This window comes from Crocuta crocuta, unplaced genomic scaffold (assembly GCF_008692635.1).
Source record: "Crocuta crocuta isolate KB4526 unplaced genomic scaffold, BGI_CrCroc_1.0 scaffold4, whole genome shotgun sequence".
Classification (NCBI taxonomy): Eukaryota; Metazoa; Chordata; class Mammalia; order Carnivora; family Hyaenidae; genus Crocuta; species Crocuta crocuta.
In genome coordinates this window covers 3625287-3639410 of record NW_027529996.1, presented here as the reverse complement: position 1 = coordinate 3639410, position 14124 = coordinate 3625287, and the positions used below count along the sequence as shown (strand labels likewise).

Sequence of the window (14124 nt, the reverse complement as noted above, 5' to 3'; positions counted from 1 at the left end):
TCAAAAATAAACGCCTCTTGGTTGTAGTGAATGATTTTTTAAAAATACATTATTGGATTTGAAACACTGATATTCTGTGGAAGATTTTTATGCCTATAGTGTGCTCTCTCTCTCTCTCTTTGGTAGCATCTTTATCTGGTTTTGGTATCAACGTAATGCTGACTTCATAGAATGAATTTGGAATCTTTCTTTCCTCTTCTATTTTTTGGAATAGTTGAGAAAAATACATTATTAACTCTTCTTTAAATATTTGGCAAAATTCACCTGTGAAAGCTGTCTGTTCCTGGACTTTTGTTTTTTGGGAATTTTTTGATTACTGATTCAATGTCATTGCTGGTAATGCATCTGTTCAAATTTTGTATTTCTTCTTGATTCCATTTTAGGAGGTTATACATTTCTAGAAATTTATCCATTTCTTCTTGGTTGTCTATTTGTTGGCATATAATTTTTTATAATATTCTCTTATAATCCTTTGCATTTCTGTGGTGTCAGTTTCTCTTCTTTAATTTGTGATTTTATTTATTTGAGTCTTCTCTCTCTCCCCCCGCCCCTTTTCTTTTCTTTTTTATGAGTCTGACTAACGCTTTATCAGTTTTGTTGATCTTTACAAAAAACCAGCTCCTGGTTTCACTGATCCGTACTATGGAGTATTTTGTGTGTGTGTGTGTGTGTGTGTGTGTGTGTTTAGTTTTTACTTCATTTATTTATGTTCTCATCTTTACTATTTCCTTCCTTCTACTGGTTTTGAGTTTTGTCTGTTCTTCTTTTTCTAGTTCCTTTAGGTGTAAGGTTAAGTTGTTTATTTGAGATTTTTCTTGTTTTTTGAGGTTAGCCTGTATTGCTATAAACTTCCCTCTTAGAAGTGCCTTTGCTGCACCTGAAAGATTTTAGACTATTGTGTTTTCATTTTCATTTGTCACCATGTATTTTTTATTTCCTCTTTGATTTTTTGGTTGACCCATTCATTGTTTAGGAGCATATTATTTAACCTCCATGTATTTGTGGCCTTTCAGATTTTTTCTTATGATGGATTTCTTTTCTTTCTTTTGATTGATTTCTATTATCATAGAGTTGTAGTTGGAAAAGATGCATGATATTACTACAATCTTTTTGAATTTGTTGAGACTTCTTTTGTGACCTAATGTGTAATCTATTGTGGATATGTACTTGAAAAGAATGTGCATTTCACTGTTTTAGAATAGATATACCCATAATTTTTAATGGGTACTCATCTAGAAATATTTGGACATATGAGCAAAAAGGCACATACATAAATGTTCTTCTCAGCATTATTTTTAACAGTGAAATTTTGTAAACAACCTAAAGGTCAATCAACAGAGTCACAGTTACTGTACATGCATGCTCTGAGTAGCAGAGTATTTGACCTTCCCACCTTCCACTGCTCTTTTCCTAGGATCTGGTTCTCCTCTAAGGAGTCTTCTGTACTATGGATGGGATCAACAGAAGAACCATTCCTAAGACTCTCTTCATCTTGTCATTTCACAGTTGGGAAACCAGAAAAAACTGATCTTTCCTTTCTGACCCCTTGGTTGAGCCAAGAGGGAGTCACATTACATAGGTTTGGCCAGTCGGATGGGACTTTAGATGTTGAACCAAGACAGAGCTTGAGAGTAGTTGAAGACCAAATCCCTGAGTGACAGCATTGATGGTAGTGGTGGGTGTCTATGGGGAGGGAAGGGTGACAGCTGCCTCTTGGACTTGTAGTTCTTACCAAGTGATGGCACTGAGCCTCTGTTACTTGAGCCACTATGTTATTAAAAACATTGGTGGGAGGCCCCAGCAGCAGTCTAATAAATAGACACATTAGATCTTTGTTAATCACAGACAATGCATCCTAACTGTTATGCTGGAGAATTATACACAGTTGTTAAAAAGAAGGATCATCAGGACATATTAGCAAGTGGGAAATCAACCTGAAGAACATCCATGCACTCAAGCTCTTCCATTTATTGACCTCTGTGCTCTGAACTGGACATACCTATTTCCTGCCCTCGTTGAACATTATTTAAAGTAGTGAAATACTGGAGATAAATTAAATGTCTAACAATAGTGGAATGAGAAATACTATAAATTGTAGCATGTGCATTGCAGTAGTCCCCCACCTAGCTGGCAGTTCAGTGTTGATGGTTTCAGTTACCCACCAACTGCAGCCTGGAAGCAGATGGTCCTCCTTCTGAGATGTCATCAGAAAGTTAATAGCAGCCTAACACTATGTCACACACAGTCCCTACATCATTCACCTCACTGTATCTCATCATCTCACCTCAGCACAAGAAGAATGAGTACAACACAAGATCTTTTGAGACAGACCAGTCACATAACTTTTATTACAGAATACTATTGTAATTGTTCTATTTTATTATTAGTTATTGTTAACCTCTTACTGTGCCTAATTATTAAACTATAATAAGTATATATTTTAGGAAAAATATAGTATAGGGTTTGGTACTATCTGTGGTTTGGGGCATCAGTGGGGGGTCTTGGAAAGTATCCTGCACCGATAAGGGGGAACTACTATATATGGAAGAGCTAACAGCCATTAAAAATAATTTTGATGGATAAATATATACTTTCAGTTTATTTATATATACTGTATATACAAAGTAAAAATAACATTGAAAATTATGACTGTATATATTTCTTATATATGATGAACACAACAAAGAAAAATAAAGATTATATGTACATAAATTTTATGTACATATATGTGTGTATATATATACAAAAAGTTGCATATAACCAAAAGGAGGTACTGTATTCAAATGTTGACAGGACTAATTTCTTTTTTTAGAGATTTTTTCAAGTTTGTTTCTTTATTTTGAGAAAGAGAGAGAGCATGCAAGCAGGGGAGGGGCAGAGAGAGAAGAGAGAGACAGAATCCCAAGCAGGCTCCGCACTGTCAGTGCAGAACCCAATGAGGGGCTCCAACTTACAAACTGTGCAATCATGACCTGAGCTGAAACCAAGAGTCAGAGGCTTAACTGACTGAGCCACCCAGTGCCTCAACAGGACTCATTTCTAAATGGATTTTTGTTTGTATTTTCTAAATTTTGGTAATCTGCATACATTATATTTATAAACATAAAATGCATTATTTGTAACCATAAAATCATTTAAGGTAAGGATACAGTAAAACATTTGAAGTTTCCTAACCTTGTTTTACACTTAACCATATTTTTGAAACATTCTGTAATAAGACTGTATGTAAACAGATAGCTATATAACATACATATTAAACATATATATGCTACTAAGTGAAAAAAAAATCATCATCTTCCTTTAATACATTCCAATGTCTTAGAATCGAGTTGGGAGTGTTTGGTCTGTGCTACGCTGACTCTCCCTTTGCTGGTCCCTGGGGTATTAGAAGTTACAGAAGAGGGGCGCCTTGGTGGATCAGTCAGTTAAGTGTCAGACTCAGGCTCAGGTCGTGATCTCATAGTTCACTTTGAGCCCCGAGTCGGGCTCTGGGCTGACAGCTCAGAGTCTAGAGCCTGCTTCAGAGTCTATGTCTCCCTCTCTCTCTGCACCTCCCCCCCTTGCCCCCCCCAGCTCACATTCTGTCTGTCTCAAAAATAAATAAAAAAATAAATTTAAAAAAAAAGAAGTTACAGAAGGGACTTAGAGAAATAGCTGGGCTGATTTCCCTACCATTGCGAGTTTGGGAGGGGCTAGCAGAATTCTGGTGACGTCAGCTGATACAGGTGTGGCATATCAGAGAGATGTCTGCATTTCTGTCCTATGGCGTCGTCTTGAAGTATGTTCTCCATCCATAAGTACACTCAGGGTGGGATGCATGTAGCCTCTAACACAATCTCTTTTGCTTTGGGGCAGGCAAGGTCGGGCCTCCTCTCGATATCATGCTGTACCCATTGAACTGCACAGATTTCAGCATCCAGTGGAAAATGCCAAGGCATCCTGGGAGCCCCATCATCGGGTATACTGTGAGTACCTGGGTGCAGGGATTTCTGTAGTGGGTGTGGTTGGGATAACTATGTCCTGTTCCCACCCTTGCTCCTTCTCTATATGGTCTCCTTATATCAACCGTCCCATATTAATTAATAACTCCTCCAGTCTCCTTACATGAAACCAGAGGAAATGTTTCCCTTTTAAGGGTTTTTGTAAGTGCCTGAAAGTCAGTTATCATCTTTGGAGTCCTCTGTTCAGGGATGGGAAAATATAAACTAAGTAGATGATGTGGTTCCTGCTATCCAATTGCCCACAGTCAAGTTCAGAGGCTAAATAGCAGAAACATGGGAAGTAATAGGGAGTCACTGTGGAATGTTGTCTATAAATACAAAATACTGTAAAATCTAAATTAAAGTAAAGGGATAGATAGGCAAAGTGGGGGAGGGAACAGAGAATGCATTTCTTTCTACCTGTCAGAGGTTACAGACTGAACTGATTTCAGTTCACTAAAATGTTTTGTTTGAACAGGGTTTTTAAAAATGAGTCAACTTTTAGGAATTAGGAGATTTCAGATAAATATTTAGAGTTCTGAAATCTATGAGGACATCCAGAGAGCTGGCCACATTCCTACAGGACTCTAAGACCCTGGAGCTGGGCTCCCCCCTTTAGATAAAACAAAAGCCCTGCCAGTAACATGAGAACCTAGAACCCCATACTGCCTCCCTTTCACCAAGAAAATAAGTCCTCATCCTATTATCTTCTTAAAGCATAGATATGTGTTTCTGAAGTCATGTTGTATCATAAGTGGGAAGATGGAAGATTACCTGAGAAAGGTATGGTTTGGGGACAAATAGTAGGAGCTGGGTTCATCCCTCTCTATCCCATTTCACTAATACATGTCTCCCCTCTGGCTTATGAGTTTGCAAGCCCAGGCAGCTCAAGCTGATGTTTGTGGCCTCAGAACAGGTGTCTGTGAGGAGAGGCAGCGCCCCCCCAGAACCCACTGCTGTTGTGAGTGGAGTTAGAACTCCAGAACCATGATATGATGAGAAGTGATGGCCCTGCTCTCACCCTGGACATCTGCCTCTTTTCCAGATCTTTTACTCTGAGGTCGGTGTGGACAAATCCCTGCAGGAGCAGTCCCATAGTGTGCCCCTCAGCCAGGACATCCCTGCCATTGTGAGTATCTCCATCATGGCAGCCCCCACAATGACAAAGCTGTGGTTGGCATTTCAGCAATATTCAGAAGGATTTCTAATCATGTGTATGTGTGTGTGTGTGCTGTATATGTAATAAGAGACATTTATATAGACCTCTGGAATTTACAAATGTCTTTCATGCACATTCTCTCTCCACACGCATCTGTATCTCCAGAAAGGCAGCAGTGTGAAGAAAGTTCTGGTGTAAGTGCTTCCATCCTGGACTCAACCCACCCCATTTGTCATGTGAGAAAACAGCCACCTTACAGCTGTTTCTTCCCTTTTTGTCTTCATAAAGTTCGATTCTATTTTTTTAATCCCAATGAAGCTTTATAAATAAATATGACACATTTGTATCTTTCCCCACAGCCTGGAGACACAAATGCAGAAGAAAATGATGTAATTGGAAATGTATATTCCAATGTTCCGAGTTGTTTATTTTTCTTGTCAAGCTCGGCAGGCACCCTGTTCTTCCAGTAACCAATTGTTGGCTCTCCATCTATTTCTTTTCTCTCTGCTGTCAGGGTCTCTCTGGGTGAATTTTTCTGCCTTAGGCATGTCCTGTTTTCTTCCCTCCACTCTCTTCCCCCTTCCCCGTTCTATTACAATTATTCTACAGGCTAGAGCCTTTTGAATTGCTCTGTAAGCAGTTAGCACCAGTGCCCAGAATACTGTTGTAAAGGTGGTGCTGGTGATGTTTGTAAGTCCTACTTAGTAAGTGGCCACGAGGCCAGTGTGTAGAAACCTATTTGTCATCAGGAGTAAGTAGCTATCACTCATTGGGCACCTGTTACCTGCCAGCCACTATTCCTCAAGCTTTACATTTGTTTTTCCATTTCATATTCATGACTATCGTATGACCTCACTTTACCGACAAGGACACTGAGACTGAGACAGGTGAAATAACTGTCCCTCAATCATACATTAGCGAGGAACAGAGTCAACCGTTCCCCAGGGAGACTGACTTTGGAGCCCTGCTCTGGCTCTTTTTTTGCCAAAGCTCTTCAAAAAGAAGAGATGCACTTTCGCAGCTTGCTTATACTTTTTTTTTTTTAAGTATTTTTATTTATTTCTAGGAGAGAGAGAGAGAGAGGCAGCGTGAGCAAGGGAGAGTCAGAGAGAGAGGGAGACACAGAGTCTGAAATAGGCTCCAGGCTCTGAGCTGGCAGTCAGCACAGAGCCCGACGCGGGGCTCGAACCCACGAACCGCAAGATCATGACCTAAGTGAAAGTCGGACGCTTAACCGACTAAGCCACCCAGGCGCCCCGCAGCTTGCTTATACTTTGCATATTAGGATTTTAATCTCAGACTTTTGCTCCAACTTTCTTCATTTGCCCCAGAAGCCCTCTGCCCCAACCTCTATGGTTTACTTTATCCTAAAAGGGAAGATTGGCTTAGCCTATGTAGGAAGCCACCACTTGAGGTCCTGTCTCACCTTGGCAGCACTGGAACTTTCAACAAGCGCCTGGACCGCACCGAGGAGCCAGCAGGGTCCCCAGCCACCAGCCTTCTGTCTTGCAGGGAGTGTGGCTTTGCCTACAGCACAGCCCAGGCAGCGAGGGCACAGTGCTGGTGACAGGTGTCTTGGACTCAGGACAGCGCCCCTGGAATCCAGATCCTGCCCCATCTCATGGACCTGGGCTGGACACTGGCATCTCTGGGGAGGTCACTGCAGTGCCTATGTGAAGCAGAGAGCCAGGAGGGAAATAGGCACCCTGGGCTTCCAGACATCCTTTCTGCACTTAGAGGTTGGGTAACTTCAGCCCTAGTCACCTAATCTGTGTGTAGGCCTTACCTTTCTCCCATGAAAGGGGTATAATAATTACACTGTTGTGTGTTCCAAATAAAGTGGTGCATATAAAAGCCATTGGTTTTAAAATGTAAAGCCGATGGATGTTAGTGATCATTCCTGATGATCATTGCTTTTATGTTAAATATATTCTCTTTGTTAATTACATCCAGTAATTAGAGTATGCTATCAAATTATACCTTGCTGATTTCAACAAGGTTTCATAGTTGCTACCATACATCTAGCACAGGATAACAAGACTCCTTATGCTCAGGGAGCTTTCAGTCTTCCTGGGAAAATCACATTCTCACTGATACACAGTTGGAAAGCAGCATAAGACCAGATGTCATGAACATGCGTAATAGACAGACTGAAGTTTTGAAGAGGGGAAGCATAGTATGAGAACATGTGGTCAAAGTAGGTGCTGAGAATTGAAGCAGGGACAGTTTCTGGAAGGGCAGACAAGAGGTAGGTGCACTGAAATCAAAAAGAATGGTTTGAACCAAGAGGAGAAGCCCGCATGTGTGTACATGCCTGTGTGCTTGTGTGTTTAGATAGGAAGGTAGGGGGAGGTGCAGAATATACAAAATGGAGAGAAATAATGCCTAGACATACCGGCAGTGAGTCAGGAAGAGGGGAGGGGTCTGAGATAGCAGAGTGATTCTGGGTTCAGAGACTTGCATTCAGGTTGCTATATTACAACAAGCTAACCTTACAGGATCTCAGTTCCCTCATGGACGAAACAGGGATCCACATAGAAACTATATTATAGGAGTGTATCTGTGGTTCCCAGACTGTGTCCCAGGGTGCTCCAGGGCTCTGCACCAAACTCACAGGGATGCTGTGGAATGTTTCAACTTTTCAAGGGAAAGAGCAACATCTGTGTGAACTACTACTGCCAAGTTGTTTGGGTATAACTACCGAACAAATGGAACACTTAGACATTTCTTTGGCCTTAGAGGTGCTGTAAAAATATTACTGAGACAGCAAAGGTGCTGTCAGCAAAGAAAGTTTGGGAACCTCTGTACCGTATGATACCAGCCTGTAGCACAAGGATGCGCTGATTGCTAAATTAGGTCATGGGTGTAGAGCCCTCAGTACCACAGCACGCATGGAACAAGAACTGAGTGAGCACTCAACAGTTTAGATGGGAAGATGTGTGTTTGATGCCCTTGGCTGTCTGTAGAAGGGGGTTCATTTTAGACCCATAAGTTTTCCTTTCCTTTCATGTTGTTTTGTTTGTTTTTCTCCCCTGCAGGGACAATCCGATCATCAGGTGATTTTTGTAAGTATGCTTCAGAAAAGTTACACCACCCTTCTCTCAACCGAGGATTCAGGGGGTCTCTTTTCATCAAAATGTTGATTTTCTTGCATCTTGCTCGTACTGATTAAGGCCCAAGGGAGAGTGCTTAGTTTCAGTGTAAACACGGACCACAGAGCATAGCAGGTGAATGTTCAATCATTTAGAAAGAAGTCGCTTTTATTCTCCTATGTGTTGCTTCATCTCACATAGCAGAGTAAGGTTAAGAGGAACATTTTTTTTTAATGTTTTATTTATTTCTGGGAGACAGAGAGAGAGACAGCGTGAGCAGGGGAGGGTCAGAGAGAGAGGGAGTCACAGACTGAAACAGGCTCCAGGCTCCGAGCTGGCAGTCAGCACAGAGCCCGATGTGGGGCTCGAACCCATGAACCGTGAGATCATGACCTAAGCGAAAGTCGGACGCTTAACCGACTAAGCCACCCAGGCGCCCCAAGAGGAACATTTTTAAAGGTTGAAGTAATTTAAACTCTGTTCCAAGACTAGGTGAACAAGACTGAAAAGGAGAGAAGATGTTTAAAGCAGGGGTGGCTCCCCTCGCCCATCTTTTTCCTTCTCCTTTCCTCACTTCCTCTAATGATTCCAGACCTTCCCAATAAGTCAGGACCAGGTCATCTAAAACTGCTTGGCTTCTGGATTTAATGCTGAACAGAAGATTCAGTTGACCATTGATTGTATCCTCTGATAATCTGCTTACATCGAGGATTCTGATTTGGTTAGCATTTGACACTTACCTTTTTCCTAGAAGAACAACTTGCAAGTTTCAACCTGGAAAAATAAGTAGTAAAATAAACCAGGGCAATTTGGTCCTTTTTAGTGTTAGAAGTAGAAATGAGTGCTTAAACTGGTGGGCTCCACACTTTCTTATCACGTGTACCCGTGGTTAAAAAATATTTGGGGCCATCAAGGTGACTCAGTTGGTTAAGCATATGACTTTGGCTCAAGTCAGGATCTCACCACTTGTGGGTTCGAGCCCCATGTCAGGCTCTGCACTGTCAGCACAGAGCCCGGGGCCTGCTTCACATTCTGTGTCTCCCTGTCTCTCTGCCCCTCCTCTACTCACACTCTATCTCTCTCTCAAAAATGAATAAATGTTGAAAAAGATTTAAAAAATATTTGAACATATATACATATGTATATGTATATATGGTTATAAATTATACATATGCTACTCTACTAATATATTATGTACATTGTAAAGTTCCACAGAATTTTCTTCTGTCATCTCAGTACATTGTCTTGCTTACCCAGGGAGACACACCATCACCCTGCTTTGGATTTCACTGGTCTGGTTGACCTATGGTAGTGATTGCACTTGGGTCTTATCCCAGGTTACAAAGAGAAGACATAGGTAGGAATCATGAGACTTGCATGGAATCCCAGTTCATTCTTTCACCAGAGCAAGGGTAATCTTAGGCAAGGTTACAGAACCCCTCTGAATCCAATCTCTCTTTGACTGTAAAATGAAGGGGTGGCCTAGTAATGGTTCCCAACTGGGGGTTCCTTAGTTCCTATGGGGCATATGGGCATAAGTGTGGGCACTTTAGTGGATAAGCTTCAGGGATGCTTGCTGCTTTCCTGCAGTACGCAGGACACACCCATACAAGGAAGATTTGTTCAGTCTCAGAGTCAATGCTGCCCTTCCTGTGAAACCCTGGAAGATACTTTTTAGCTTTCTGTGACCTCTCAGGGAATAGTATTCCCCAACTTTTCCCTCCACTCTGGCCTACATAGCCTCCATTGGGGCCATTGGAAAAAGAATGTTTGGAAGATAGCATTTTTCTATTTCTCTGGTACCTCCCATGTCATGATGCTAGATACTCCCAACTTCTACCAACACAATCAAGGCCCAGCCTTGACTTGTAAAGTCACCTGTGAAGCTACATTCCAAGATTACCAGCTACCAACGAGGTCATTTTAGAGAAATCATAGTATTTTGGTGTTGAAACTTGGGGCCAGAGAAATTAAGTGTCATCTTCAAGATCTCAAAGCTATTTGGTAGCAGAACCTGGGTCTCCTGGCTTCTGGTCCAGTACTCTCCCATTTCATGCTTTCGTCCAGCAATGCTCACTGAATTCCCTTATGGAATAATAGCTACCTGTCTGGACTAGTAAACAAGAGAACATATAGCTTCATTTCTGGAAATAAATGACCTAGGTTCCCAGCCATAGGAGAAAAGTATGGCATGGAAGGGGGTAAAGGTATAATCTGAAATCAGGGTCAGATATTTAAGTTCAGAGCCACTCAGCATGGTTTTATCATTGCAAAGCAAAAAGGTATTCAGTTAAAAATAGTCTCATCTTTTCAGGGGCTCCTTAAAAGAGCTATCCAGATTATTTTTGTACATTAGGTCAGGTATTAATTAGGGTAAAAGTTTAACAGTCCAAAATCCCAAGATAATAGTGATTCTAACAAAATGTGCTTTCATGTTTCCTTCAGGATATAACCTGTCTGGATATAACCAGTTGCTGGCTTCTCTCCATCAGAGACCCAGAATCCTTCCATCTCATTGTTCTGCCAACTCCTTTGGCCCTTCTTCCCATCGTCCAAATTGGCTTACTGATACATCCACATTCTAGCCACGAGATGAGGAAAAGAGGAAAGGGAACACAGCCCTTCCTATTAAGGGATAACTCAGAAATTGCCCTCATCATTTTAAGTCCAATTCTATTGGACAGACTTTAGCCACATGGCCACAACTAGATGCAAGGGATGCTGGGAAATGTAGTTCTTGAGTGGTGGTGGCCCAACTGATATACAGGGTTTCTATTATAAGAAAGGAGAAAATGGATATGAGAAGACAATCAGTCATTCCTGTCACAGACTGTGAGTGGAGGAATGGCACTGGTATGGTAGATGTGGAAAAGGCAGCTGGACATCTTAAAAACAAAACGCTAGCTTGAATATTTGATATGCTATGATTGAGAGTTGGGCAATAAAAAGCATATTAAGTTATGGTGTGCTTTATGAGGGAAACTGGACCCATTGTTGCTGTATATGTCGTTGAGCTTTCTTAGGCTCAGTGAACTAACTAGCCTAGTCTTTCTCTATCAGAAATGTGAATTCTCTGATCACGTGACAACCATTGGGGGTGCTGAGAAGACAAGGGAGGCAGTTTTCGGAAGGCATTTAAAAATTGTTTTTAATGTTTTTTATTTATTTCTGAGAGAAAGAGACAGCGTGAACAGGGGAGGGTCAGAGAGAGAGAGAGGGAGACACAGAATCTGAAGCAGACTCCAGGCTCTGAGCTGTCAGCACAGAGCCCAATGCGGGGCTTGAACCCACGAACTGTGAGATCATGACCTGAGCCGAAGTCTGATGCTTAACCAACTGAGTATCTCAGAAAGGGCAAGACAAACACAAAACAGGGTTATTTTGCAGCAAAGCATCCAGCCTTGCCTCCTCACCCCCCAGGAAAGGTGTGGGAAGGGGCCAGTGAGGACTGCTGAATTCTCTCTGGACTCTACATCAAGAGAGCAATTTCTCTCACTGTCTCTCACCGTCTTGTGTAGAAATAAAAGCCAAGAAACATAAGCATTTTGACTTGTTCTCAAACTTCCACAAGGCAACACATCAAAACGCTTTGTTTTCCTACTTCGAAAAGTGCGTATATAGCATCTTATCTAATTTGATGCAAGTCATTATAAGACATTTAAGGGTGAAAGTGAAAGATTTGTAGAATTCTGTGGCATTTTCATAAAGATTCTAGGGGTTATCACTCATCACAATGTAGTAAGAGGTTCCATTTGGGAGGATTTATGTCAGAGGAAGAAGCAATGGTTAAATCATTGAGTCCACCTCCTCTTTCCATGGCCCCAGCTACTCAGTGCTCTGACCCTCACTCCCTCATGCCAACTAACCAGCTAGTCAAAACAGAAAAGATACAGGAAAAGACTGGAAAGTTGGCTTTTGTGAGGGCCACCTTCTGTCTATCTACCTATCAATATACCTGGGCTAAATTTGGGGCTAATTTTCCATATCTAATAAACAGTTTAATTAATTTTCAGTCTACATAAACAACTTCTACAAGTCTAATGTCTTTTAGTTTTCAGTGATAACTTTTAAATTTTTGGTACATAAACTTCCATGTTTATAGATAAAATAATAATCTGGTCTTCAGTGTTTATGATACATATTTTTTATTGATTTAAATATATTTGATATTTTTGTATTATGGAATTAGAACTTGGCTTTGCAGTCAAAAAAAGCAGAGTTCAAATCTTTGTCACTTAATAAATTTAGGTCCTTGAGCAAAGCATTAGCTTTTCAGAGATTCTGTTTTCTCCCCTGTAAATGAAAATTACAGTGCTATCTCCCTCCTAGGACTGAAGGAAGAATTAAATCAGGCTATGTGTTCCTGGACCCAAGAAAACATACAATAATACATGCTGATTGTAGCTATATTTGGTATTGGCTCATAGGTAGTATCTATAATAATTTATAACCACACCACTTCTCTCATATGTCATACAGCATAAAGACTTCACAGGAGAAGAAGATCCTAAAGCAAAAGGCTGTGAGTGTATTGGTTTGAAAGTGTATTTTTTGGGGGCACCTGGGTGGCTTAGTCAGTTAAGCGTCCGACTTTCACTTAGGTCATGATCTTGCGGTTCGTGGGTTCAAGCCCTGCGTCGGGCTCTGTGCTGACTACCAGCTCAGAGCCTAGAGCCTGTTTTGGAGTCTGTGTCTCCCTCTCTCTCTGACCCTTCCCTGCTCACGCTGTCTCTCTCCTAGAAATAAATAAAAATATTAAAAAAAAAAAAGAAAGTGTATTTTTTTTTACTGTCATAGGAACAGCCTGGGCATGTCCTATGAGAGAAGTGAGAAGCCTTATATCCACTTGGTACCTCCAGTCTCTTTCATTTCTGACTTGACATGGACCCAGGGGACAGCTAGTGGAACTAGGGTGCACAGATGCAGGGAATTAGGGCAGAAAGGGGGCTTTGGAGCGAGGTCCCTTGTGTAGCTGCGTATAGGATGGTGTGGGTCAGAGAGGAAGGGAGGGGAAGACTGGAGACAGGAACCTTCAGGGAGGCTGGAGAAATGGCCCAGGTAAGGATTCAGAGGAAGTGGAGGAGGAGAGCAGGCCTGAAAGGCATGTGGAGGTGGCTGGGGGGAGGTGGGTAAGAGGAAATCAGCCTTGTTGCTGGAGTTGCTAATTCCAGGGACTGGGAAAGAGGAGGAGTCAGTAGTAGAAGCTGTCTCTTGGTGAGGTAATCTGCTTGTATTGGACACCTTGATTTGATTTCTTTCTTGCATTCATTCACTTTTCCTTCCTTCATTTATTCATTCATCAAAAAAGCATTGCTTGAGTATTTGCTACCTGTCCGGTAATACTATACTAAGCTTTAGGCTGCCAGAGGACTAAGAACTTGCTCCTGCCCTCAAGTGGGTAGGGAGAAGGTGACAAATAAACAGACAATTACAACCTAAGGTGAGTTGTGCTAAGATTGAGGTACACCAAGGACGTCAGGGAAGCACAGAGGAGGGGCGCCTAACCAGACTGAAGGCTGGGGGTCAGAGAAATGAGGTAATGTCTCAGCTGAGCTGAGTCATGAAGGATGAGCAGGAGTGAGCCAGGCAAGAGTGGAGAGAAGGGCATTTCATGTTGAGGGAGCAGCAGGTTCAAAGGCCCAGAGGCAAAGAATTGAATGGCATAAATTTGAGCCCTGCCAAGTTCTGAAGTATGCCTGGAATGTAGAATGCAAGGAAGGGAAGTGGCATGAGATGATGCTGGAAGGATCCAGCATCACCACGCTAGTCTTTTCTAAGGAGATTTTAAATGGGAAGTGACATGCTCAGATGTGAGGTTTCGGAAGATAACTGTAGCAGGTGGAGTCTACACTGATGATGTATGCAGCATGGGTGGCAGGGAGAATTGAACCCA

At 41.8% G+C, this 14124-nt stretch overlaps 1 protein-coding gene across 3 annotated transcripts in view; it reads left to right on the top strand.

The window, feature by feature from the left end:
• Positions 1–14124, top strand: part of EGFLAM (EGF like, fibronectin type III and laminin G domains) — a 182901-nt gene that overhangs the window by 60706 nt on the left and 108071 nt on the right. For 2 of the 3 annotated variants that reach the window (XM_077763471.1, XM_077763470.1), the window contains exons 2-4: positions 3856–3965; positions 5026–5109; positions 8178–8204. In XM_077763471.1, the coding sequence (XP_077619597.1) occupies positions 3856–3965; positions 5026–5109; positions 8178–8204 (221 nt within the window). The remainder of the gene's footprint in view (positions 1–3855; positions 3966–5025; positions 5110–8177; positions 8205–14124) is intronic. The other variant, XM_077763472.1, reaches the window with a different exon arrangement.